The sequence below is a fragment of the Gigantopelta aegis genome, chromosome 10 (assembly GCF_016097555.1).
Source record: "Gigantopelta aegis isolate Gae_Host chromosome 10, Gae_host_genome, whole genome shotgun sequence".
Taxonomy (NCBI): Eukaryota; Metazoa; Mollusca; class Gastropoda; order Neomphalida; family Peltospiridae; genus Gigantopelta; species Gigantopelta aegis.
In genome coordinates, this window is record NC_054708.1 from 13,283,588 (window position 1) to 13,310,491 (window position 26,904).

Below are 26,904 nucleotides of genomic sequence, written 5' to 3' on the forward strand. Positions count from 1 at the left end.
TACATTGATATTTGAGGGAGATTTCATATGTAAACATGTTACAATGGCAACTTCTAAACTTGGGATAGGCTCTTTAACTTCCTCAGGTGATACTGATTTTGCATTGTATAATTTGACATATGATGGCATCCACCTCTACGTTTATCTGCTTGCCTATTTTCCAGAAAACCAATAGTCTAAACCGCGAAACGAAAACACCGATGCTCTTATTTAGGTGGAAGGGCTTAAAACAGAATAAATCAAGATGGCAGCTTGTTGTCATCACAAAAGTGAATTTGCCGTGTTCAAAAATTAAAACTTCCTTTCAGCTGATGTTTGTACGCCCAAAGGTTTATCTACGTATTCAGTAGTCATTGTTTATTTTTGTTTTCAAAAATAATCTTAGCGCTTATTGTTTTTCTTATCTTCTAAACGTAGTAAACACGTTATTTACGTTGCCATGGTAAACGAATTGCTACTTTCATTTTATCAATGGGGCAAGACTTCCTTATTTCTCCCCCTTTCCGCAAACAAATTTTACAAATATTTTTAGCATTAGTTTAGGGTTAGATTATGGTAAGACATATACCTCAGCTTTACATCATATGTAATACTTAATTCAACATTAGTTAATTATCAGTTAATAAACTGTTGCCAAAGTGTGTGTGTGATCGCTTAGAAGTTAGGCATATCAATTATAATTGCCATATAAAAGAATAAATTACAGATGTACAGACATTGAAATAATTTAGTTAGATCCAACATGTTGCCAACTGGTGTATAACAGAGACACAGTTAAAAGAATTCACTAAGAACATCGATCTTCGGGAATGGCATTTTCTTAAATTATATAGCATATACATATGGCAATAAAAACCCCACATTATTATTATTATTATTATATTTTTAAATGGACAGGGATATTATATTTGAATGGATCATAAAATTGACAAGACTGGTATCATACCTATATTTTCTTTTATTTTCAGCACAATCTGACTGATAGAGGACATTTTGACAGGTAAAGCAAATAGTGGTATTGAGATCCATGCCTGTAGCATGTTGCTGTTGCTTCTGGGATTTCCGATAGTCTGATTGGAACTATAAATGTTACCCTTGAAAGTGTTGAAGACTGTTATAAATATCTAAGATTACCACATCATAATTGGTTCACAGTTTTTCTAAGTTCAAAATTTCAAATTTATAAAATTTATGATTTTAAATTCACAGTTTTCATTCACCAGATTATGAATACACAATGTACTTTTTCAGCATGATCAAATACTAGCACATGTCAGTGTTCGAGATTACAATTATCCCGATATCCCGGGGATACCAGAATTTAATTTTGGATACCAGACTTCAAGAACCCAGTATGTCATCGGGATACCATATAATACTAAATTCTCAGGTGGGATACCAGATTTTGAAATGTTAGTATCCAACTGGGATACTGCCCCAAAATTTTAATCTTGAACTCTGCATGTGTATCATAATATATGTCTTCACTTTCATTTATTTTCAGTATGTTCACTTGATTTTATTATCACTTGTATGGGATTTGCATGGTACGTGATTTGGGTGTGATATATGATTCACGATACTTGATTGTAGACAAGTTTCACTGTGACCGTCACTAGCTTGCACGATGACCATGAACCACACAAAGCTGCTGGACCACTGTGTCCGGATGCTGAACACCTTCAACGAGGAGACGGTGTCACTTGAAGAACACGTCAATCAGTATTTGAAACACCAACAGGTAGTGCACATACACACAACGTACATGTATACTAGGAGCTACTATTGGTCAGGGCTCGACATGCATAGTAAAATATGGCCTGCTGATATATTTTTTTAAATAACAAAGGCCTAATTCACTAAACTATCGCAACTTTGCAATCTCGCAGTGCAGTGCTAAAAGACTTACAAAGAGGATGCCCTGTTGTCTAACAGAGCCTAAGAGACCTTTGTGAATTAGGCCCCTGGTCAAAAGAAATATGGCCTGCTGAGATCAAAATATGGCCTGCTGAAAGTAAGACAGCACAGAGTGAGTGGAGAGTTTAGAATAGTGTGTGAAAAATTAGGACATCAGTAATGTATTTCGGAGTATTATGGAATGACAGCTTAATAGAATCACGAGCTAAATAAGAGATGTGATAATTGTACATACATCTCTTTCTTTGAAAATGACCTGCAATTGTTTGGCGTTTTTTATCTATTTTATCTGCTAGGTCTAAAAAATGGACTGCTTTTCGCAGATAGCTATTTTGAGCGCTGTTAGTTTTGAGAATCAGTTTGAATTTCGTCATCAATCTACTAATGTAAAAAAAAAATTTTTTTAATTTATATTTGTAGTTTGATTCACATCTTCACTCATTCACTTTTCTTTGTTATCTATCACCAGCTGCCTATAATTACAAACAGGTCAAACTTGAAATAAAAATCTTTATTATTTTTCCATGACCTCTGTTTTTAACTGTATCCTATCAGTTGATTAAAAATGGTTTAGGTGTGTGCAAGCAACTGCATGTTTTCCTGATGATTTTCAATGTGGGTGTTAACAACATCAGTGACAGATCCAGGAGGATGTGAGTGCCTATGATCCTCAGCAGTATGTCATTTAGAAAATCTGTACACAGACTTCCTTTCCTTTAAATTTTAGTGACACTGAATTAAATATTTCAGGTTCATTTGACCTCTTTTTAAAACATTTCTGTATCTTCTATATACTGTTTAAATTTTTTTATTAGATATTAAATATGGTATTGGATTTATATTTAAATTTTTTGTTTTCTAAATGTTATTTACACATAGGTAGAAATGAATTTTGGACACATACATGGATTCATACACAGGTACATGTATGTTAAAATGCTTCTGAATTGTTTAATTTTCAAAGATTGTAGTATTTAAACGTTGTACTAATGTGTTTTAAACTGACAGATCACAGACGAGACTGACCAGGCGTTTGTAGTGGAGGTGTTCTCGGGCTGTATCCGCTACTCGCTCATCATGAAGGTCGTCGTCGATGGATATTACAACAAAGACGGGAAGAAGATGCTGAGATCAGAGCAACATTTATACACAGGTTTACAGTTTGTGAAATTTTCATTGCATTGTTAATCAAAGTTTGATTTGTTTAATAATGCCACTATAGATTGATTAATTAAGTGCCTGAACCTAGAAAGGATATAGGCACGTTTCAACTCAATTAATTAATCATTAGTCATTAGATGTCAAACATTTGGTCTTTCTGACATGTAATCTTGAGAGAAAACTTGCATTTTTTTTTAATTACTTGCAAAGGAACTGTTATAAATATTTTGGGGTGTCGTTAAACATCTATATTCTATTCTATTCATTAAATATACATTTCTATCCTCTCTGTATACAGGTGTCTTTTCAAATCATTATAGTTTTAAAATGTATTGTTGTATTTGTATTTTTACAGTTCTTTGTTACTTGGTATTGTTTCGGCTAGATGAACTGGGCATGTCACATTATCGTAAATTTGTTCAAAATCAAGACATTAGGAAAATGCTTAAGGTGTGTATATATGTGTGTTTGCATGCATTATAGTATTCCACATAAGTATGTACATATTTTATGTACACATAATTTCAGTGATGTCATTTTTGCTTACATATATATATACTACGTGTAGTGGTGTAAACATACAGGTATATTCTGTTTTTGTAATTTAGAGGTCAACTATTCTGAAGGACACATTCTGTTGGTGGTGGGGGTTTTTTGTTTTGTTTTTTGTTTTGTTGATAATCTTTATGGCTCATTGTTTTAATTTTGTTTATGATAATTACCAGTCAACAGTTAAATTTTTTTGGTCCTTTTTAGTTATGTGACCAGAATATATATACACTTGAAGAAAACATTGGAACATAGCGCAGTTTTTTTTACTGTATTTGAATTCTTTTACACAAATAAATATTACTAACCATATTATTGAAGAGACCAAATTAACATGTTCATGAGATATTATGTATAAAATACAGAAACTTTGGTGTTTTTTGTACAGTAAAGTACTCTTATAACGAACCAGATGGGACCATGGTAGCTAGTTTGTTATAGCAGTAGTTCGTGGTACACATTGGCATAAGTTGGTTATTAATATATAGGGAGAAAAGCAGGATTTTATGATCAGTTCGTTCTATGCAGTAGTTCGTATTAAGCATGTTCATTATATTATTTATGAGTGATAAGTTTGCTAGATTTGTTTTAGTTACAAATGTACTCAAAGTATTTTTTTTGTTTTTTGTGAGTGATGGTTTTAGGAAGGAAATTGCATTGTAATAAAATTATGTATGTTTTTATTTCAGTTCTTCACATTTTTCTTGAATGACCACTACCTGGTTTCATGGATGAAGGATGAATGGGAGAAGGATTATGAGCAAGAATTTGTACAGAACAAAGTCATTTCACCCCTCCAAGGGTATGTGCAGTAATACCACAGAACAAAGTCATTTCACCCCTCCAAGGGTATGTGCAGTAATACCACAGAACAAAGTCATTTCACCCCTCCAAGGGTATGTGCAGTAATACCACAGAACAAAGTCATTTCACCCCTCCAAGGGTATGTGCAGTAATACTACAGAACAAAGTCATTTCACCCCTCCAAGGGTATGTGCAGTAATACCACAGAACAAAGTCATTTCACCCCTCCAAGGGTATGTGCAGTAATACCACAGAACAAAGTCATTTCACCCCTCCAAGGGTACGTGCAGTAATACCACAGAACAAAGTCATTTCACCCCTCCAAGGGTACGTGCAGTAATACCACAGAACAAAGTCATTTTATCCCTCCAAGGGTACGTGCAGTAATACCACAGAACAAAGTCATTTCACCCCTCCAAGGGTACGTGCAGTAATACCACAGAACAAAGTCATTTCACCCCTCCAAGGGTATGTGCAGTAATACCACAGAACAAAGTCATTTCACCCCTCCAAGGGTATGTGCAGTAATACCACAGAACAAAGTCATTTCACCCCTCCAAGGGTATGTGCAGTAATACCACAGAACAAAGTCATTTCATCCCTCCAAGGGTACGTGCAGTAATACCACAGAACAAAGTCATTTCACCCCTCCAAGGGTACGTGCAGTAATACCACAGAACAAAGTCATTTCACCCCTCCAAGGGTACGTGCAGTAATACTACAGAACAAAGTCATTTCACCCCTCCAAGGGTACGTGCAGTAATACCACAGAACAAAGTCATTTCACCCCTCCAAGGGTACGTGCAGTAATACCACAGAACAAAGTCATTTCACTCCTCCAAGGGTATGTGCAGTAATACCACAGAACAAAGTCATTTCACTCCTCCAAGGGTATGTGCAGTAATACCACAGAACAAAGTCATTTCACCCCTCCAAGGGTATGTGCAGTAATACCACAGAACAAAGTCATTTCACCCCTCCAAGGGTACGTGCAGTAATACCACAGAACAAAGTCATTTCACCCCTCCAAGGGTATGTGCAGTAATACTACAGAACAAAGTCATTTCACCCCTCCAAGGGTACGTGCAGTAATACCACAGAACAAAGTCATTTCATCCCTCCAAGGGTACGTGCAGTAATACCACAGAACAAAGTCATTTCACCCCTCCAAGGGTACGTGCAGTAATACCACAGAACAAAGTCATTTCACCCCTCCAAGGGTACGTGCAGTAATACCACAGAACAAAGTCATTTCACCCCTCCAAGGGTACGTGCAGTAATACCACAGAACAAAGTCATTTCACCCCTCCAAGGGTACGTGCAGTAATACCACAGAACAAAGTCATTTCACCCCTCCAAGGGTACGTGCAGTAATACCACAGAACAAAGTCATTTCATCCCTCCAAGGGTACGTGCAGTAATACCACAGAACAAAGTCATTTCATCCCTCCAAGGGTACGTGCAGTAATACCACAGAACAAAGTCATTTCACCCCTCCAAGGGTACGTGCAGTAATACCACAGAACAAAGTCATTTCACCCCTCCAAGGGTACGTGCAGTAATACCACAGAACAAAGTCATTTCATCCCTCCAAGGGTACGTGCAGTAATACCACAGAACAAAGTCATTTCACCCCTCCAAGGGTATGTGCAGTAATACCACAGAACAAAGTCATTTCACCCCTCCAAGGGTACGTGCAGTAATACCACAGAACAAAGTCATTTCACCCCTCCAAGGGTACGTGCAGTAATACCACAGAACAAAGTCATTTCACCCCTTCAAGGGTACGTGCAGTAATACCACAGAACAAAGTCATTTCATCCCTCCAAGGGTACGTGCAGTAATACCACAGAACAAAGTCATTTCACCCCTCCAAGGGTACGTGCAGTAATACCACAGAACAAAGTCATTTCACCCCTCCAAGGGTACGTGCAGTAATACCACAGAACAAAGTCATTTCACCCCTCCAAGGGTACGTGCAGTAATACCACAGAACAAAGTCATTTCATCCCTCCAAGGGTACGTGCAGTAATACCACAGAACAAAGTCATTTCATCCCTCCAAGGGTATGTGCAGTAATACCACAGAACAAAGTCATTTCATCCCTCCAAGGGTACGTGCAGTAATACCACAGAACAAAGTCATTTCACTCCTCCAAGGGTATGTGCAGTAATACCACAGAACAAAGTCATTTCACTCCTCCAAGGGTATGTGCAGTAATACCACAGAACAAAGTCATTTCACCCCTCCAAGGGTATGTGCAGTAATACCACAGAACAAAGTCATTTCACCCCTCCAAGGGTACGTGCAGTAATACCACAGAACAAAGTCATTTCACCCCTCCAAGGGTACGTGCAGTAATACCACAGAACAAAGTCATTTCACCCCTCCAAGGGTATGTGCAGTAATACCACAGAACAAAGTCATTTCACCCCTCCAAGGGTACGTGCAGTAATACCACAGAACAAAGTCATTTCATCCCTCCAAGGGTACGTGCAGTAATACCACAGAACAAAGTCATTTCACCCCTCCAAGGGTACGTGCAGTAATACCACAGAACAAAGTCATTTCACCCCTCCAAGGGTACGTGCAGTAATACCACAGAACAAAGTCATTTCACCCCTCCAAGGGTACGTGCAGTAATACCACAGAACAAAGTCATTTCATCCCTCCAAGGGTACGTGCAGTAATACCACAGAACAAAGTCATTTCATCCCTCCAAGGGTACGTGCAGTAATACCACAGAACAAAGTCATTTCATCCCTCCAAGGGTACGTGCAGTAATACCACAGAACAAAGTCATTTCACCCCTCCAAGGGTACGTGCAGTAATACCACAGAACAAAGTCATTTCATCCCTCCAAGGGTACGTGCAGTAATACCACAGAACAAAGTCATTTCACCCCTCCAAGGGTACGTGCAGTAATACCACAGAACAAAGTCATTTCACCCCTCCAAGGGTACGTGCAGTAATACCACAGAACAAAGTCATTTCACCCCTCCAAGGGTACGTGCAGTAATACCACAGAACAAAGTCATTTCACCCCTCCAAGGGTACGTGCAGTAATACCACAGAACAAAGTCATTTCACCCCTCCAAGGGTACGTGCAGTAATACCACAGAACAAAGTCATTTCACCCCTCCAAGGGTACGTGCAGTAATACCACAGAACAAAGTCATTTCATCCCTCCAAGGGTACGTGCAGTAATACCACAGAACAAAGTCATTTCACCCCTCCAAGGGTACGTGCAGTAATACCACAGAACAAAGTCATTTCATCCCTCCAAGGGTATGTGCAGTAATACCACAGAACAAAGTCATTTCACCCCTCCAAGCGTACGTGCAGTAATACCACAGAACAAAGTCATTTCACCCCTCCAAGGGTATGTGCAGTAATACTACAGAACAAAGTCATTTCACCCCTCCAAGGGTATGTGCAGTAATACTACACTTAAAGCAACCATCCTGAGTTAATCTGCAGCCATTGTAAGATGTTTTCATCTTTAATAGGAAAGGAAAGGAAATATTTTATTTAACGAGGCACTCAACACATTTTATTTATGATTATATGGCGTCGGACATATAGTTGAGGACCACACATAGATATTGAGAGAGGAAACCCGCTGTCGCTATTTCATGGGCTACTCTTTCCGATTAGCAGCAAGGGATCTTTTATATGCACCATCCCACGGACAGGATAGCACATACCACAGCCTTTTTTTTAACCAGTCGTGGGGCACTGGCTGGAGCGAGAAATAGCCCAACGGGGATCGATCCCAGACCGACCGCACATCAAGCGAATGCTTTACCGCCCTCATCTTTAACAGAGCCCTGTTGATGACTAAGATTACATAGTCAATAAATTCTCTTACCCATATTTAGAATGCAGGTGTCTGTATATCCAGTTATTTGTGGTATAGTGCTTATATCTGTAGTAGTCACCAGGGCCGTACCCTCTGGGGGGGGGGGGGGGGGGGGGGATTGAGGATGGTGGGGTAGGTGCCTCCCTGAGAATCTATTTTTTTTTAACTCCAGAAAATAGCATACACATCTCAGGGTTTAATTTGTACAGTGTTTCATTTGTTTATAAAAAGTAATGCCCCCCCCCCCCCCCGCTTTTGATCAGGGTACGGCCCTGGTCACTTTTCATTTTATTTCGTAAAGGTAGAATCTGGTTTGGTCGACTACAAATATTAGCATGACAACAAACACCTTGTTTTTACAGATACTTAATATGTAAGTTTAGTCATCAAAAAGGATCTGTTAATTGTAAACCTCGATCTGACAGTGGAAGGACACTCGGGATGGTCCCTTTAAAGTATGTATATATCAACTCAACATTTGATAGGGATATTCTTGGAAAATACCCTCATAACTAGAAACAGCAAACCCTTGATATTCATGTGACATATTTTAAGGTCCAAGAGAAGTGGGCAGTGGATTAGGGTATCATGGAAAACATTTGTCCATTGCAAAAACAACAATAACAAACATGTTGTGAACAATGCAGTATTGACAATAGCTACAGCATTGTATAATTGCTACCCCTGGCAAAACACAAACACCCCCCCACAAATTTGTCAAAAAACTAAATTATAACTCTCTGCTTGATAATACTACTTTTGTTTTGGAGCAGGATCTAACCCATCTGTAGACCAACTAGCTGATGTGTGACTTATTGTAATATCAATAACATTCACACCATGTCCCCACCCTCTTTGTAATATAAATCATATTTCCAGGCTTTTATATAGTGTACCAGGGCCCTGTTCCACGAAGCAATCTTAGCACTAAGATCACCTTAGTGCATAAGGTAGCTATGTACTTAAGGTGATCTTAGGGCTAAGATCGCTTTGTGGAACGGGGTCCAGGACAATATAGTGCACCTTAGATGCACCATATCACTTTACTTAGGCACAAGTTTGTAACAGTAAGTAGCAAGATGTAATGCAATGATGGAGTACCTGAGATGGGTCGGCTTATGAATTCAATCCCTCTCTGTTAACACTTCAAGTTATTTCCAATTTCACTTTATGCCTCATCTGTGGTATATATATATATATATATATATATATATATATTAACAGTTGTGTGTTCTCTTGTGTGTGGGAAAGTGAAAATTAAGCATTCTTTATTGCTTTCTCTATGCATGCATTCAGATAAATAGTTATAGTTGACATAAATTGCACACCTGATAATGTGCTATATGATGTCATTAAATAAATCTTGCTTATTCTCTGTTTCTAGATGGTTATCTGATCTGCTGGAAATGTTGAAGATGCTGAATAACAAAATGGAGAACGAAAAGAAGCCAAAAGTAGTGACGCAAGCACAGACAGGTGTTGTATTAATGCGTCTTTGTTTTGTGATGTTAAAATATCAGCATGTTTCTTGAATGTTTTACATTATCCACTGTAAGTTACCTGTTTATGTGTAAACTTCCATTAGTGATTTGTGAAATCAGTGGTGGATCCAGAAAATCCATTTATGGGGGGTGGCCAATGACATGTGGTGGTGGATCCAGAAAATCCATTTAAGGCGGGCCCCAATGACATATGTTGGTGGATCCAGAAAATCTGTTTAAGGGGGGCCCCAATGACATGTGGTGGTGGATCCAGAAAATCTGTTTAAGGGGGGCCCCAATGACGTGGTGGTGGATCCAGAAAATCTGTTTAAGGGGGGCCCCAATGACATGTGGTGGTGGATCCAGAAATTCCGTTTAAGGCGGGCCTCAATGACATGTGGTGGTGGATCCAGAAAATCCATTTAAGGGGGGCCCCAATGACATGTGGTGGTGGATCCAGAAAATCCATTTAAGGCGGGCCCCAATGACATGTGGTGGTGGATCCAGAAAATCTGTTTACGGGGGGCCCCAATGACATGTGACCAAAGGATACAAATGTTCCCGAATGGATTCCTTGGATTTTCCAATGTAAATATTGAAAAATTAAATAAAATTATAACTCTCACAAAATTTAGATCTGCCACTGGATATATACATAAGCGTACGAGACAGGGGGGGCAGGGTGGGGGCAACTGCCCCCACTAATGCTGGAGCAAAATCTCAAATTAGGACAAAAATTAGACAAATATTCAGGCAAAATGTGCTAACTTGAGACCTTTTTTCCATGTATTTCCATTATTATACCCTCAAAATTGTAGTTGTAATCCATGTAAAAATGCATTGTGAAGCCTATATACACATGTAGCTGTTTGGTACTGATGTTAATATGAATAAACATTGTAATGCAGATTCGGGTACTTTTGTTTAATTTGGGCAAAAGCCAGCCTGCCCCCTCTTCAAAAATGGAAGCCCGTACGCCTATGGATATATATAATGATTCTGTGCTACAAGTATTACATTTAAAGGTTAACTTTGTCATAACATTATTAACCATGAGTTTTATGGTTTAAATCTATTTTACTATATTCCAAATAACGAGCAAAAAGTATTATTCCTACTTTTACATTCACGTAACATCACAAATCATCTTACAAAATATCTATGCTAAACAAAAATGACATTGTTATTCATTACATGACATCATTTGTGATTGTTTTCAGTCACTACAAATTCCTTACAAATTACCTTAATATTTTAGTGTTGTTTTTTCTTTCTAAAATAAATTATTGTTTTATGTTTCAGAGTGTCAGCCTTTTGACCTCACACAGCCAAAACCTAAAAGTATTCCTTTGCCCGAACCTGTAAGTTAAATTTACCCGTCAAGACCAAATCTCACATTAATGATCATTTAGTTCACATATGGCAAATCATGAATGACAGTTCATGTAAGATAAATCAGTTATCATGTGCTCCAATTGGTTCTCAGATAAAAAATTATAGCCAATGTCAGTAGATACTTTTGTAGTCTTTGAGTTTTATTAATAAATGCATCAACTCTTCTTTAATATTCTCCATGAGTTTGTAACATTCACAATAAACATGTGTTATAATTAAACATTTATTTGGTAGTCTTCTGCTGTATTTGTTATGCCTAGATCACATTAGATGATGCAACTCAACTGGACGGTCAGGTCTTGAACCACGACCTGTTCATATGGTGGGTCTGGGATCGATCCCTGTCGGTGGGCTCATTGGGCTGTTTCTTGCTCCAGCCAATGCACCACGACTGGTACATCAAAGGCCGTGGTATGTGTTATCCAGTGTGTGGGATGGTGCATATAAAAGATCCCTTGCTACTAATCGAAAAGAGTAGTCCATGAAGTGGTATCAGCAGGTTTCTTCTCTCAATATTTGTATGGTCCTTAACGATATGTCCGACACCATATAACCATAAATAAAATGTGTAGAGTGCGTCGTTAAATAAAACATTTCCTTCCTTCCTTATGACCTGTTCACACTATACGACGGCCGTTGCATGTGACCGAACATGTTTAGTCGTGTTAAACGCTGTCAAGATGACTAAAAAGTAGTCGTAAAAAACGTTTTTCAATACTCAGTACACGATGCGACTTAACCCAACAGTTGAGTTGTATTGCATCGCATAATGTAATCTAGGATTTAGAAATACAAGTGACCTCAAGAGTTCTGAATGAAAATATCTGGTTGTAGTCTGGTTGCCATGTTTATTAAAATATACTACATGGTGTTCAGAGTTTATTCTGAAAAACATCTGAGTCTGGTTGCCATGTTGTAAAATACTATTACTTGGTGTTCAAAGCTTATCCAACAACTATGACTGACGAAAATTATTTGTTTTAGATTCCCAAACTGCAAAAGCACAACCCTGTACCCAAAACCTTGTACAGAGATCCGACGGAGTTTGACAAGCTGTCCAAGATAAAGCAGATCAACAGACACCAGGCTGAGGTTTGTTTTCATCACTGTAATTTAAAAGAAAACCTCTCATTTGTTCATGCATTATCAGACCCGTACGAACGATATCTGGATTGTGGGGCACGTTCTCTAATGGAGGACGGGACATAGCTCAGTGGTAAAGCACCTGTCTGATGTGTGGTCAGTCTAGTATCGATCCCCCTTGGTAGGCCCATTAGGCTATTTCTCATTCCAGCCAGTGCACCATGACTGGTATATCAAAGGCTGTGGTATGTGCTATCATGTCTATGGGATGGTGCATATAAAAGATCCCTTGCTTATAATGGAAAAATGAAATGGGTTTTCAAACTATGACTGTATGTCAAAATTACCAAATGTTTGACATCCAGTAGCCAATGATTAATAAATCAATGTGCTCTAGTGGTGTCATTAAACAAAACAAAATTTAATCTCTAATGGAGGAGGGTGGGTCACAACCTTTAGTGGGGGAGGAGGGGACACGCTATATTTTTAATCTTTATATATAGAGTAGGACAAAAGCACTTACTTTTTTTTCTCTTCTTACATTAACATTTCTCTCATCATAATTTTTCTATCCCAGACAGTGCCTCATCACTCTGTAGGAAACTACATGTTGAAAACTCCCTGTAAGGTGTTTCCTATATGTCACAATTACCAAATATTTCACATCCAATAGCTGATGATTTATGAATCGGTGTGCTGTAGTGGTGTTGATAAACAAAACAAACTTTTAACTTTGCTAGATTTAACCTGAACTCTCACCAAATACATTTCTCACTTAAATATTTATGAGTTATGTCAAAAAGCTTTTATGTTAATGTCTGTTTTGAATGTCTGTTGGAAGTACAAAACACACGTACCTATTCCCATTATAGATAATGCCCATTATGACAGGAGTCTAGCTGCCTTCCTCAGGGGAATGAGATTCTCTTACATTTTGTTTTGTATCTGTCTCCCACTTCAAGTCTTAGAATAACTATTTCATAAATGTTTTTAAGTAAACATAAGTGTAATTAAATGCTAGACATAATATTACTCCTAAAGCTATGACTAAACTGTACTTAAGCCAGCTGTATGATCGGTTAGTGATATTAAACGTGTGTGCTGGATTTTATGTTTTTTGCAGTAAACACACTTAACAGTGGCAATGTTTAATTTTTCTTGAAATATTGCCTAGCAAAATGGGGGTGGGGGAATTGGGAGGGGGGCAACAACATTGTCTGTTAGTCATTCTAGAGGGTAGTACCAAAATATATAACATGCTTGGGACGAAAAGAGATGTGATTGGTGTGGTATTGCCCCCATGCTCCCCTCCCCACTATGCTACTGCATACAGTGGAAATCAGTTACTGTTTAATATGTCATTTTTATTCAACAGTAAACTGATAGGACACTGGTGATGGTATTATAACTTTATGACCTGAATTATAAGTTAGTATGTCATGATCATTATCAATATTTGCTAAATATACAATCATGTAACTGATGTAGTCATAATAGCTGTTGATGCATGGTATTGTGGTCTATTAGAGTGCACCATGTGGCCCAATACCTCTGACTTCAGCACTCAAGGTTTCTGTTAGAGTTACCTCACCCTTAGTCCATATCAGTCTAGCCTCTACCCATTAACCAGTCCAGCTTGGGTGTCCCTAACAGAAGCCAAAGCTCCTTCTGGCATAGCTCTCTAGGTCACTGAGACATACCTTCACCACATCAAGGAATGGACTATGAAGAGGGAATGTAACTGATGATAAATAAAAAATCTTTAATTGGTTAGAACTAAATAACTCAACTGATTAAGTGGAACAATACTATATCAAGGAACATTTTGGTTTTAAAAATATGATTGGCAACAGTTGATGATCAGTTGAAAATTAATTAGCAACTACTATTTAACATTTTAGAATTGTGTAGCAATCTCAGAAATTTGCATTACAAATCGCAACACGATACTGAACAAAATGTTCCCTGTACACTTATTTATCTAACATATCTAATGTTCAATATTTTATTTTTGACACTAGGAGAGACTGATGGAATCGTCCCGATACCAGTTTGCGTGTGCTAATCCGGAGAAGTCGAACAAGACAAAAGAGAAACTCCACAACATAGTAATGAAAGAGGAGTCCAAACTGGAGTTTGATAAGAAGAAAGCTTTGCCAAAACCGGCATTTTTGGTGAGGACATGTTTACTACTGGTTTAACTTTAAAGCTCCGTTCACACTGTCAAGAATCGTCTGGCCAGATCCACGATGGATGAAAACCTCATGGATGACACCAGATAGTGATCTATCCGCGGTCCCCTTCGGATGCACCAAGGTTTATTGATCAGGGATTTAATACGAACAGCTACGGACCACAACGGATTATCACGAATGATGCTGGATCGTATCCGTGGCTAATCCAGTGTCCTGATCCTTGACAGTGTGCCTGGGGCTTAACAGTTAAGAGGTGGGGTGTAACTCAATGGCAGGGCACTCTACTATCTCCCATAGTGGAATTGAGCACATGCTTATACAACTTTAGAGATTAGACTCGTATTTTTAATGACATCATGTATGTGTTGCTATGATGTTGAAGTCTCAAGACATTGTTAGAGATTAGAGTGTAGATTTTAAACTTATAAACACATAAACACTGAGCCTGTACGTCCTTTTTTACTGTTCCAAATGGTGCTCCATGATTGATATATCAGAGGACTTGACATGTATTATTGCAACTCAATAAACCTAGCTGATGTATGGCTATCAATTAACTGAGGAATAAAGTGTGATGAAAATTCAGAAAAACTTATCTTACGTATACACTGTGAGCCATTTAATTAGTGTTTTAAAAATAGCGACAACTTTTGACAATGGATTTTTATTACCATGGATGTTAATTTACCTTTTCAAGATATACCACATTGTTTTTATTATTACTTTTTCCAATTTTTAATGTAGAGAAAAAATAAAATAGCTGATAATTCTTTTCTTTGAATATTTCCTAAAAGTCTTCAGTTTATTACACAGTGACAGTGGATTAACATTTGACTGTGCTAAGAAACTTTTATTATTTGGTGTTGATTGTCTGTTAACTTGTCATGTGTTCCTCTTGCAGCATAAAGAAGTCCCAGTCAAATTAAATGCAGCCACAATCCTGAGAGATGGAATTCGCTATAAGAAACTTGAAGAAAAAGAAATGGACCGGTACATAGTCTTCACTGATATCCACACTGTCGCTGAATTGTCTCATTTTCATCCATCTCTGTCTACTTCTCTAGTGTTTTCCCTAGCTTGTTTTAGCATGGTGCGGCACCATGCCTCAATAGTCTAGTACCATCTTGCCTTAATCAGCACCATGCTGCCCTAAGATTAAAGAAGCCTTTTTCAGTAATTCTAAAATTGCCTTTATAAAACACCAAAAAAGGTATTATTAATTAATAAAATATGCCTTTTATATCTTTTACCATTCGTTTATTAAAGCAAACACATAAATTAAATTAATGTTTATTTCATGGTAACCTGCATGAACAACTGTCAGGATCCACCTGTCGCTGTTATATTCTACTTGAGCCATGAATTAAAACGTTTCATTCCTGAATCGTGTAGATATAAGAAGCTTGAAGCTGGAGCCCGTGATCCAAGACATTTTGAGGAGTGGCAGTCCGAAATGCGCCAGAAGGACATTGAGGCCCAACTGGCCGACATTGAGAGACGGCGTCTGATAGGCAAACTGAGCCACGAGGAGGCCATTCTCGCCAGACAGAACGTCGTCATGGAGAACAAGAAGACCGTACAGGCCATGAAGGAAGAGGTACACAAACATTTGTGTATCTGTCTTAGACAAATCTATGTTTATTAACACTAGGGCATATTTTTTACTATTAAGAGCTGCTTTTTGATAATTAATATCGGACACTATTACTTAGATTTTATTGTTTAGATTATCCATGGTGTTTCTAATAGCAGTGGGTGGTGAATACACAAAAGAAAAATAATGCCTTCTGTGTCTGTTGTGATCCATTTTCGCACCAGCTGTAAGATTACATGATGTGAAGTGAAAGATGTGAACTGTTTATAATATATTTTTAACTGAGTGTTATACTTGGGGGTACATGAGCATTTACCTAGATGTAGATTAATTTCATTTCTGAACAAATCTCAACTTGCAGACAAACAGTAATGTTATCTGACTATACAGAACTAAATACCTGTTTTGCTAAGATTACATTTACATTTTATTTTACTTGAGGAATGTTATTTTAATGTAAACGTCTCATGTTAAAATACTTACATAATTACATTTATTATAATAGCTGACTTTTTCTGTTTTATTTTAGACTCAAAGGATGATGAAAGAGTATTTTGAAAAGAAGTTCCAGGAAGAACAAGAAATAAAGTAATGATTTTTATTTAAAATGATGATTATACAGTTTTAGGACAACTCAAGCTTTTAAGTATATTTGTTTTTATTAAAATGTACTATTTTATTAAATATATTGTTTCAAGTCAGTCAGTTGTGTGATGCTGACTACCCATTTGTAATTTGTAAGGCCAGTTAACAAAAATAACTTTTTCTTCTTCTTAAAAAAAAAGGATTAGACAATTCAACATTCTATGGTAATGTGAAGTTATTTTTTTTTTTTTTTTTTTAAATTAGAAAATATCTCCATATGTAAGATGATGCTAATTTGAAACTATTTATTTTATTATGTCTATAAATAAGTATTCTGTATGTCCTGGACAGACATCCCAGATTGCTGAGGTGTGTGCCCAGGACAGCATGCTCGCACCTTAATTGGATATAAGCACGAAAATAAGTTGAAATGAATGAATAATAAAATAATATTCTGTCAACAGTTAATTGATTTGCTCAAATATCATTTCATCTTATACTAGGATATTTAAGAAATAACCATATGCAGTTTTTAGATTTGTCTATTTGATCCTGCAAATGCAATTTTTTACACATTTGTAGCCATCAAATAGACAATAACACCTGCAGATCTAAAAAGCTCAATATGGTTATGTCTATTGTAAACTGAATTGTTTTCCTACTTAACTAACTGTATATTTGGTATTTCTTGAAAAAAATACCTGGCTACAATCTAACTGTAGACCCTTGAATCGTCAACTTCGCCTGTTCCAATTGCTAATGACGTCATTAGCTTTCCTGTTGTTATTTTCATGTGATTCTGGAAAAAGAATGTAATTAACCAATCACAATACAGAACACACTCGCCATTAGTTTACAATAATAATTATCACAATGCTGTCAGTATGACTAATCAAAGCATACAACTTGTATTATTGTTCGATACTTTTAATTTTAAAATTTCTTATTCTTGTTTAAATTTATTTTAAAATTTTCTGAATTGGTGCTTCCAGATTTAGGTTTAGGCTGGAATGTCTTAAACAAAATTATCATAAAGTTATCAAAAATACTGTAAGCAGAAAAATGATATTGTGAAAGTATGATATTCCATTTGTATTTTATTCATTTAATAAATTAATGCTGTTTTTTTATTCATTCCAGGCAACTTTTAGAAAACACTATGCAGGGACACAAAAATGCTAAAGAGGCAAAGAAAAAACTTCAAGAGTACAACCAAAGGATTGGTGAGTATATTTTTTCTTGTTGGTTGCTATATAATTGTGCTGAAAGAATGTCAAACCTGCTATGTTTAGTCCTTTGTCCATTACAAAATAATAAACTATGGTTACGCCACATAGAAACACAAGTTATTGTGGTACATAGATCAAGTAATGTCGAACTTGGTTATATGAATGGGTGACTGGGAACTGCACCATGACTTCTGTATTCAATGTGTTGATATTTGTTATTATATTGTCTTTAAAAAACTGCATAATATTATTATTATTGTTTGTTTTTTTAACTGCTAATTGTTAGGAGGTTTCTTCTTTAAAGATGCTATATTGTTGTTACAAGTGCCTTTTTTCCCCAATTTAGATTTATTTGTAATAAACAACTACAAATTTATTGATCACAAGCATTATCTTTGCACAAATAACTTATGAATATCGAAATTATAATGTACACATGCATGTATGCTGTGTAAACAGGGTTTGCCTGTGCTGAGTGGATCCAGTTTTATCAGTCACCCACTCAAGATTTTCAGCATGTTTTTTGTTAAGTATTAAATTAAAATATTTAGTTGTCAGCGTCGATATAAGCAATTGTCCGTTTGTCCTGACAAGTGAAAATCTATTCAGACAAGCGAAATGTATCTTGATGGTTGTTCTGTGGACAAGTGAAAATGTTCAATGTGGTTTCATTTTAAGCAATCAAAAACTATTTATTTGGACAAGTGAAAATATTGGCAGACAAGTACATGTATTTGTTCGCTGAACTAGTAAAAAAATTCTACTTGTTTCTATCACTGGTTGTAATTTTGTATGGGTATATAGTTGAAGGTATAATACTTAGTTTGATGTTGTATTAAAACTACAGTGTATATAATGATTTCTGTTGACAGTTCAAGAAGTCAATGAGGAAAGTCGGGAGTTGATGAAGCGAGCATTGGAGGAGGTAAATGTGATGTCAAACTATTTGTTGGATTTAAACATGTTTTATTTCAAGACAAGCACAAAGAACACCACTAGGGCCTGCACTATTAAATAGCATTATGCATCTTAATTCCAGTGCTGAACATGGATGCCAAATCATGCCATTGTATTGCATTTACAAAGCGGGTTGACACATTCAATATCGTGACAGACGGACGGCCAGATTAAATAGATAAACTAGCACATGATAATATAATTATTGTGTAACTTATATCGTTGATTATCTACTGCTGAAATTATTGTCCTACATTGTCCATTGTATTATAGTTGAGCATTATTTTCCACCTTGTACAGGTACTCGAGTCCTGTGGATGGACTCGAGTCTTGTTAGACTCGACCCGTGCCGGAGTAATCGTGGAGACCCTAAAAACCACACACATTTTAGCTCTGTTTATACTTACATAATGCAACCAGTTTGAAAGAGAATTGGTCACAAGTTGTGTTTGTTGTTCTGAAATAAAGAAAGAAAGAATTTATATGAATTATGTTGTATAGAAGCAATTGTTAATTAGAAATTTGTATTACTTGCAATGCTGCTTTAACACTAAATATTACATTGCCATTGAAGCAAATATCTTACAGTATTGGTTTTAACTGTGCTTATATTACTGCATGCCCACAGGGAACACCTTTTTTCATACTATGGAATGTATTACAAGTTATTTATTTCTGAACCAATTGTTTTCTAAATTGCATACAAAAGTAGTTGGCTTTTTTATATTTCGAAAATACTTTTTTGGTTCTTCTTATGTCAAACTAAACTAAAATTATTTACAAAAAGCAATTTTGTAAGAAGATGGGATGGACTATAGTTTGCCATTCATTTCTCTGGATACTCTGCTTAGTCATGAAGTTTAATGTCATAGACTGTCCAGTGCCATGTGGACACCTGTGTATACTGTAGTATTGAATTCTATCAGTATTCACTTTCATGTTGTAATTAACCAAATTTCAATACAAATGACAGACAGATCAATACACATACAGTAGTCAAACATCATCATCTTGGCCAGTTTTCTCATTACCCCAGGTCGTATCAAAGTCGAGACATGGTCACATGTTATAATTTTCAACCAAAACTACATATACATGTATGTTGATCTCAACCCACTGTTTTACTTAGTCTGTTTGGTTTGGTCTTTCTACATTGAGATAACAAAGTTTGACTGCTATGTACACAATGTGTATTTCATTACTGTGAAATCCTTTATTTTTGTGGGCGTAAATGTTTTAGGTTAAATTTTGTTGAAAAAAAAGACCACATTTCATTGGGTACTTAAATTTGTGCATCAAAAAGATAAATAGTATTGTAAACTGGTATGATAAAGTTACAACTGTGTGAAACACGAGTCTGTGACTTTGAAATGGTGAAATACCCTCTAAAAATAAATTAAAACTGAACTCCATGACTGTTGCTTCTCAGATGCATGTGCGTTTTTAAAAATATGAGAAATTCATTTTGTGAATGTATGGAAAAGGATAATCTAAACAATAAAATCTAAGTAAAGTATGATTTCAGTTATCAAAAACGGCTCTCAGTAAAACAAAATATGCCTTAGTGTTTAAAAACTAGGGTATGTCCATTTAAATTCATTGACTATACACTCGTCCATGAATAACATGAAAATGAGACCACAACAAACAAAAGTGATTTCACAGATGTATCTCATTTTTGTTAGTAGGATTCTTGTTAATCTTATTTCAACCTAATGTTTTCGTTTTAATTATAATATTAATAAGTGCTCCTTTGATAGAGAATAGTTGTGTTTCCTAGTGATTATTACTGTTTCATGTTTTACACACTTCGTCATGCAGGCCGAAGCTGACATGCGACGTAAGATGGAGTTGATTCAGCAGATCCGAGCGATGGAAGCGGTCCCCGTGATGCGACAGAAGTTCGTCGACCTGACAGCCACGTCCGGCCAGGGCTTGCTTAGTGAGATGTCGATCGCAGAAGTATGTCTTTGTGTCTTTAATTTCATTCTATAGTGCTTTCCTTTAAGTCAGGTTAATCTTACGAGGTGGTAATAATACTAAAGAAAAATCAGAAATATCACATCCAAAGTGTTAAAAATGTCAGTCATGTTATTAAATGAATGCCTCACTTGATTTGTTTACAAATAATAAAAATTGATTTCTTTACAAATAATAAAAATTTGTTTACAAATAATAAAAATGAGAATTTAGCAAGTTAAAAGTTTGTGTGATAATAACTCAAATGACTTTGTTTCAAGTGAAAATTGTAGCGTACTGTTTGGATGATGTATTGACTGGCCTAGTTGGTTCACAATTTTAGTGCTTAATTGTGACAAAAATGCTTTACTGAAATGTAAAGGATCATTTGTGGTTTATTTATAACAAATCATTCTATAACAATTACTACATTTGACTAATATCCTTGTTTATAATGATGTTTGATTTGAAATTATAAATTTAAACTAAAGCTAAATTTTGGTTTATATCCATTTTTGTAAGCAACACTCTTGAATACTTTTGTGTAAAATTGTAATTAAATCTGTAAAACAACATAAATACTCAACCGGACGTTTCCATTTCATTCATCCCTCCTACTAACATCCATTTATCTCCTGTCGTTTTTTTTTTTGTGGGGGGGGGGGGGGGGTGAGAAGGGGAGGAAGTGAGGGTCTTGTGACAAATAATGGTATTCATTAAACCAAAAATAGCCATCTTACTGGTTATTAATTGTTATGTTTGGTTATATAGGAGTGAGTGGGATGCATTATGTTTGGAGGTCAGGTTAAGTTTACTGAAAATAGTTTACATTTTTATTTTTATTTGTTTATGTATATAATAACTCTTGCAAAGTAATGAATCAGGGCCCCATCCCTGACATTACCAAATTCTTTCTGGGATAATGAAAAAAAACCCCAAATATATAGATATATATTTTTTTAATACTGTCTTGTGTAAATTACTTGGCAAAGGTTATGACTACATGTATATTGGTGTAATATTTTTTGTTTGAGTAAATAATAAAATGTTTAATAACTAGTTATTTCTGTTACATCTAGCTGCGTGAGAGGTTAGCTTTGCTTAAAGTGGCTAACGAGGAAGCGGAAGAACTGAAGAGAGATGAAATTTTGGAATCTAAGCAGGTCAGTGGACATTTATCATCTGTCATTGACTTCAGTTTGGTTTTCTATAATGTCAACATCTTTCACTTTTCGTATCTGTCAGAATCACAATTCAGTAATTAAGTCTGAAAGTGATGGGTTATTTATAAAATGTATCTGTATAGGTTGACCATTAATTTTGAAGAGGGTAATACAAAATCAGTAAAAGACTAGACATTTTGTACGTGGACAGGGGCATGTGCAGAGGGGGGTTGGGGTTGAAACCCCCCTGCTCCAAGCAAATTTTTGTTAAATATATTTTCTAGGAAAGCTTCACCCAACCCTCCTTAAAAATGTTTGCTTGCCAGTCTAGACACCCTCTGTAGTTTCTTGATCATATGTACGCCTGGCGGCATACATGTAGCTCACATGTTTGGTTGTTTTAACCCCCAAACCCCCGACAAATAAAACCAAACCAAAAACCAAACATGTTAGTTATATGCCACATAATGTTGAGGGTAGAGGGCAGACTGCTCAGAATATGGATTACCGGGTACTCAATTAAAGCCGATGTATTTTATCATTAACAGAACAAAACATTTTGTTGTAATAAGGCAGATTAGGAAATTCTGTACTAAAAACTGGAACCTGTGTTTCTCACTCTATATTACGTTTGTCCAGAACAAGGATCAGCTACTTCTGGACACGTTGGAAACAATATCTAAACACCGAACAGAGGAAATGCGGGCAGCGGCCATGAGGTTAGTAACTTAGTAACAGCCTGGAACTATATCACAGTTTAAAGTTATTGTAATATGGCCATTGTCAGAAAATGATCCTGTTATACAGTTTCTCAAATTTTTTTTAAAATAAAATAAAATTGAGAGCTGACAATTGTAACTGTAGGTTATGTCTACTCTTTGTGAAAATAAGACGAGTCCATATTTCAAATTGTTTCACTTTCTCACTGTAATATTTTGGGGGAACATACATCCACTAAGAGGGATTCAAAGCTATATAACTGAAATAAATGTATAAAATTGCTTTTTCAGAATTTTCTAAACATTAAAATGTCTTTTTCTAAATAACAAATAAATTTTTTATTTTTTATTTAGATGTAACCAAATCTGATAGTTAGCCCTTGATAAGTTGTATTATGGTGGAAGAGTATTACAATCATTAAGTCATTGTTGTGTATAGGTACATCAGAAGGAATCTTGAGGTTTTCTGTCACAAACAATACCCATTGTTTGGTTTTGTGTTAAGGCTCGAAGAGAAAAAGAAGAAGAAGTCACAGAGGCCTGAGATAAAGGACGAGAAACTGCTGGAACTGCAGCGTAGGTTGGAAGAGAAGAGACTGGCGAGGATTGAGGCCCAGCAGAAGAGTAAAATCACCCCCACCCCAGAGTCTGTAGAACATACGAGACGTATCGTCAGTCAAAAGGTAAAATCACCCCCAGAGTCTGTAGAACATACGAGACGTATCGTCAGTCAAAAGGTAAAATCACCCCCACCCCAGAGTCTGTAGAACATGCGAGACGTATCATCAGTCAAAAGGTAAAATCACCCCCACCCCAGAGTCTGTAGAACAGATGAGACGTATCGTCAGTCAAAAGGTAAAATCACCCCCACCCCAGAGTCTGTAGAACAGATGAGACATATTGTCAGTCAAAAGGTAAAATCACCCCCACCCCAGAGTCTGTAGAACAGATGAGACGTATCATCAGTCAAAAGGTAAAATCACCCCCACCCCAGAGTCTGTAGAACATACGAGACATATCATCAGTCAAAAGGTAAAATCACCCCCACCCCAGAGTCTGTAGAACATACGAGATGTATCAGTCAAAAGGTAAAATCACCCCCACCCCAGAGTCTGTAGAACAGATGAGACGTATCATCAGTCAAAAGGTAAAATCACCCCCACCCCAGAGTCTGTAGAACAGATGAGACGTATCATCAGTCAAAAGGTAAAATCACCCCCACCCCAGAGTCTGTAGAACATACGAGATGTATCGTCAGTCAAAAGGTAAAATCACCCCCACACCAGAGTCTGTAGAACAGATGAGACGTATCATCAGTCAAAAGGTACTTGCTGAAACAGGAAATAATCGTATGGGCCCACCAAAGAGAATCAGTCCTGGAATCATCATATACACATTTTTTTCTTAGCAGGACATGTTTGTTTTGGCCTTCTATTTATGAGAAAAATAACAGCAGGCCATATTTTACTTCGGATTTCGAGCCATGTAATAGCTTCTGGACTTCTTCTTTTGGGGATTTTAAGAGAGAAAAAAAGTTATTTAAGAATAAATGACTCCTCTGGGAGAGGTTTATCAAGACAAATCAATAGTTTTTGTTTCAAAATGACATCAGGAAATTTGTCTACTAGAAGTCACAGACAAGCAGTGTCTGCATCTGAAGTCCTTAAAGTATGTTATCATCGGTTATTTATCAAGACATAGTTTTAAAATCATTTGTATATGAAAAGACTTGGAACATAGTTTGAGAAACAAATCAAAAACGTATAACTCTTTTTCACAATTTCTAATACAGAGTTATCTGCCCTTCTATGCTTCATTGAACTGTTTTCAATAGATATTTTTCAAACTTGACATATATAGTCTTTTAACCTTCCCATCTATGATTCATTGAACAGTTTTCAATAAATATTTTTTCAAACTTGACATCTACAGTCTTTTAATAATAAATCTATAATAGCAATTTGTCCTTCTTGCTACTCTCAGAATCTCTGGTGAGGTCATTCTAATTTCTGAATTATGGTAACTTTCAATTGCTGCCGATGTACAGTGTCAAAATGGGAGTTTATGGGGTATGCTGGGATGTTACCATGGAAGAAAAGCTAATCTTTTCTTTGGTTTCTGTTTTCAGCAAAGGTTAGAGGAGAGTCGTTGGTTTGAGCTAGAACAGTCAAGGGAGAGAACTGCAAAATTAGCATCGAAAGGAATTGCGTCCAGTAAAACAGGACGTAAACTTACCCCACCTGATTCTTTTGTGATGGCCAGCTAATGACAGTTACAACAAATATTACCGTACATATTTCAGGTTTGGACTGGTCCCATAAAATTCTTTGAACCAAAAAAAATAAAAAATCCAAATTAAAAACAACTTTCCTTGTGTTCCAAAAAAAGAAAGAAAGATGGTTAATTTATAAATTTGATTTCTAGATAATATTCAGTCAGAATTCCATTTTAGTTCCACACTTGATTGAAAAGTAAAGCACAAATAATAACAAGTTTCAGGGATGGGGTTGTTTTTTGGGGGGGGGGAGGGATTGCTGATCTCTTTTCTTTCTCAACTTTGAACTCATTTTTTATTTCCACTCTATCATTATCTTGTTTTTCAAAGTTTTGCCATCCAACTCAACATTCCAATACTTGTCTTTCCAACTGCTGATGTTAATATGCTGAATCCATGGTGTTCTAGTTTACATGTGAACACTCAAAATCATTTGTACTATGATCTTAACATATGCATATTCATCACCTGAAACTAAACAGAAAACATATTAAAACTTCCTCACCAGTATACATCAGTTTACTCCAACAAAGTCTTCATAAAATTCGGTACGGTTTGCTGCTATAATTGTATTAATGTACCAAAAGTTCATAAATCATTCTAATACTCCTAGAATAAGTATTGTCACTGTAGAAAACATATCTGCAAATGTACAGATAACTTTCCAAAATATCATAGTTTTGAAAAATACCTGAATTAATCACAAATATTAGTTCTGTGTTTTGATGTGGTTTTAATATTTCCATATACTTATGTTTCTTTGACACCCAATAGCCGATGTGTATTTTTGTGCTGTGGTGTCGTTAAACATTCATTCATTCATTCATCCATTCATTTATCCATTCATTCATTCATTCAAATTAATTTTGATGTGGTTTATATATACATATATATATATATATATATATATATATATATATATATATATATATATATATATATATATATTGCTCATTACAGGTTCCATTAGACCAAATCAATTCCTATTGCCGATAATGTTAACGTTTACTAATAAAACTGATATAAGCAGCGTTTCAACACACCCAGGAAGTACAGCAATAGAAAGTGTGGCACCTCACATCTAATCTAGCTGCAAGAAAATGGGGGGTCACGTATCATTTAAGAAATTTAATTTATGTTTTTAATAGCAACCGTCATTTTTGCTGAAAATTGCAGTTCCATTTTTGGGGGTACCCCGCATTAGTTTCAACCTCTGGTATATACTACATAACAACTGTATAATAAATAAAAGTGTATTTATTTATTGTCAATGGATAATAGTATTTGCACAAATAATCAATGTCACATAATACTACCAATCACACCCACAGCTGCTTTTACTCCGTAAATATTTGACGGTGCATGTTGAACTTTGACACGGTACTCTCTTCTTTGGTACTATATGCAACCTATATCAAAAAAATATATTTTTCAAAAAGTGTCCAATTGGGTGTTTTCATGACTATCAGGATCTTCTGTGTTCTGATATGATGTGACAACATACTTGAAAGTGTTGTTCCTACAGTGCAACCTGATTTAATATACACCTCAGGAAGCATCAGTGTTATGCAAAGTTGTATACAAATGCAATGTATCATATTTAAAACAAATAATAAATAAAAATACTACTCTTGAAGATACATACTATGGGTTGGTTGTGTATGCTTAGTTGTATATGTAGTGTGTGCATGCATAGTCAGAGTCTCTCATTTCCAATAAATAATTACCTTAAAACTCATTTATTGCAGTGACCCTGTGTTTTGAAAGACTTTAATGGGCATATGATAAGAACTTCACTAGAAAAAAAGCATATTACATGTGGTATCTGAAATGAACACCACTGCATCCACAAATAGTAGTAAATTAATGTGGTACACTTCATGGTGGGGTAAACACCCATGATATGGACTATGCTTGGATGTCAAGTCACTGAATGCAATATTTTCAAACCCATTAGTCTAGTTGGTTTTTATATA

General features: G+C 36.0%; 1 protein-coding gene and 1 long non-coding RNA gene across 5 annotated transcripts; one reads left to right on the top strand and one right to left on the bottom strand.

Annotated features, from left to right (window-relative positions):
- Positions 1 to 246: 246 nt before the first annotated feature.
- LOC121384768 (cilia- and flagella-associated protein 99-like) lies at positions 247 to 25,762 on the top strand. Of its 4 annotated transcripts, none has more exons than XM_041515315.1 (20): positions 247 to 329; positions 969 to 1,000; positions 1,594 to 1,741; positions 2,926 to 3,070; positions 3,434 to 3,528; positions 4,317 to 4,429; positions 9,678 to 9,769; positions 11,077 to 11,135; positions 12,154 to 12,261; positions 14,274 to 14,426; positions 15,349 to 15,437; positions 15,840 to 16,044; positions 16,571 to 16,629; positions 17,767 to 17,849; positions 18,728 to 18,780; positions 20,634 to 20,774; positions 21,851 to 21,934; positions 22,574 to 22,653; positions 23,159 to 23,336; positions 24,782 to 25,762. In XM_041515315.1, exons 3-20 carry the CDS (start codon positions 1,628 to 1,630, stop codon positions 24,917 to 24,919), a joined length of 1,989 nt encoding a protein of 662 aa, XP_041371249.1. In that variant the 5' UTR covers positions 247 to 329; positions 969 to 1,000; positions 1,594 to 1,627; the 3' UTR covers positions 24,920 to 25,762. The 4 variants fall into 4 exon arrangements, with proteins under 4 accessions (XP_041371249.1, XP_041371251.1, XP_041371250.1 ...); XM_041515317.1 differs by having other exon boundaries at positions 248 to 317; XM_041515316.1 differs by having other exon boundaries at positions 257 to 329; positions 1,505 to 1,741.
- LOC121384769 lies at positions 15,448 to 20,744 on the bottom strand. The gene is made up of 4 exons (XR_005959434.1): positions 20,622 to 20,744; positions 19,220 to 19,269; positions 17,328 to 17,425; positions 15,448 to 15,596 (listed from the first exon to the last, which is right to left on the bottom strand). It is a non-coding gene; the product is annotated as an uncharacterized LOC121384769 (long non-coding RNA).
- Positions 25,763 to 26,904: the final 1,142 nt, after the last annotated feature.

Coding starts and splice junctions, on each gene's coding strand:
- LOC121384768 (XM_041515315.1), top strand. CDS start 1,628: ATGACCATGAACCACACAAAGCTGCTGGACCACTGTGTCCGGATGCTG. Junction 4,430..9,677: donor GTCATTTCACCCCTCCAAGG/GTATGTGCAGTA, acceptor CTCTGTTTCTAG/ATGGTTATCTGATCTGCTGG. Junction 22,654..23,158: donor ATGCGGGCAGCGGCCATGAG/GTTAGTAACTTA, acceptor TTTTGTGTTAAG/GCTCGAAGAGAAAAAGAAGA.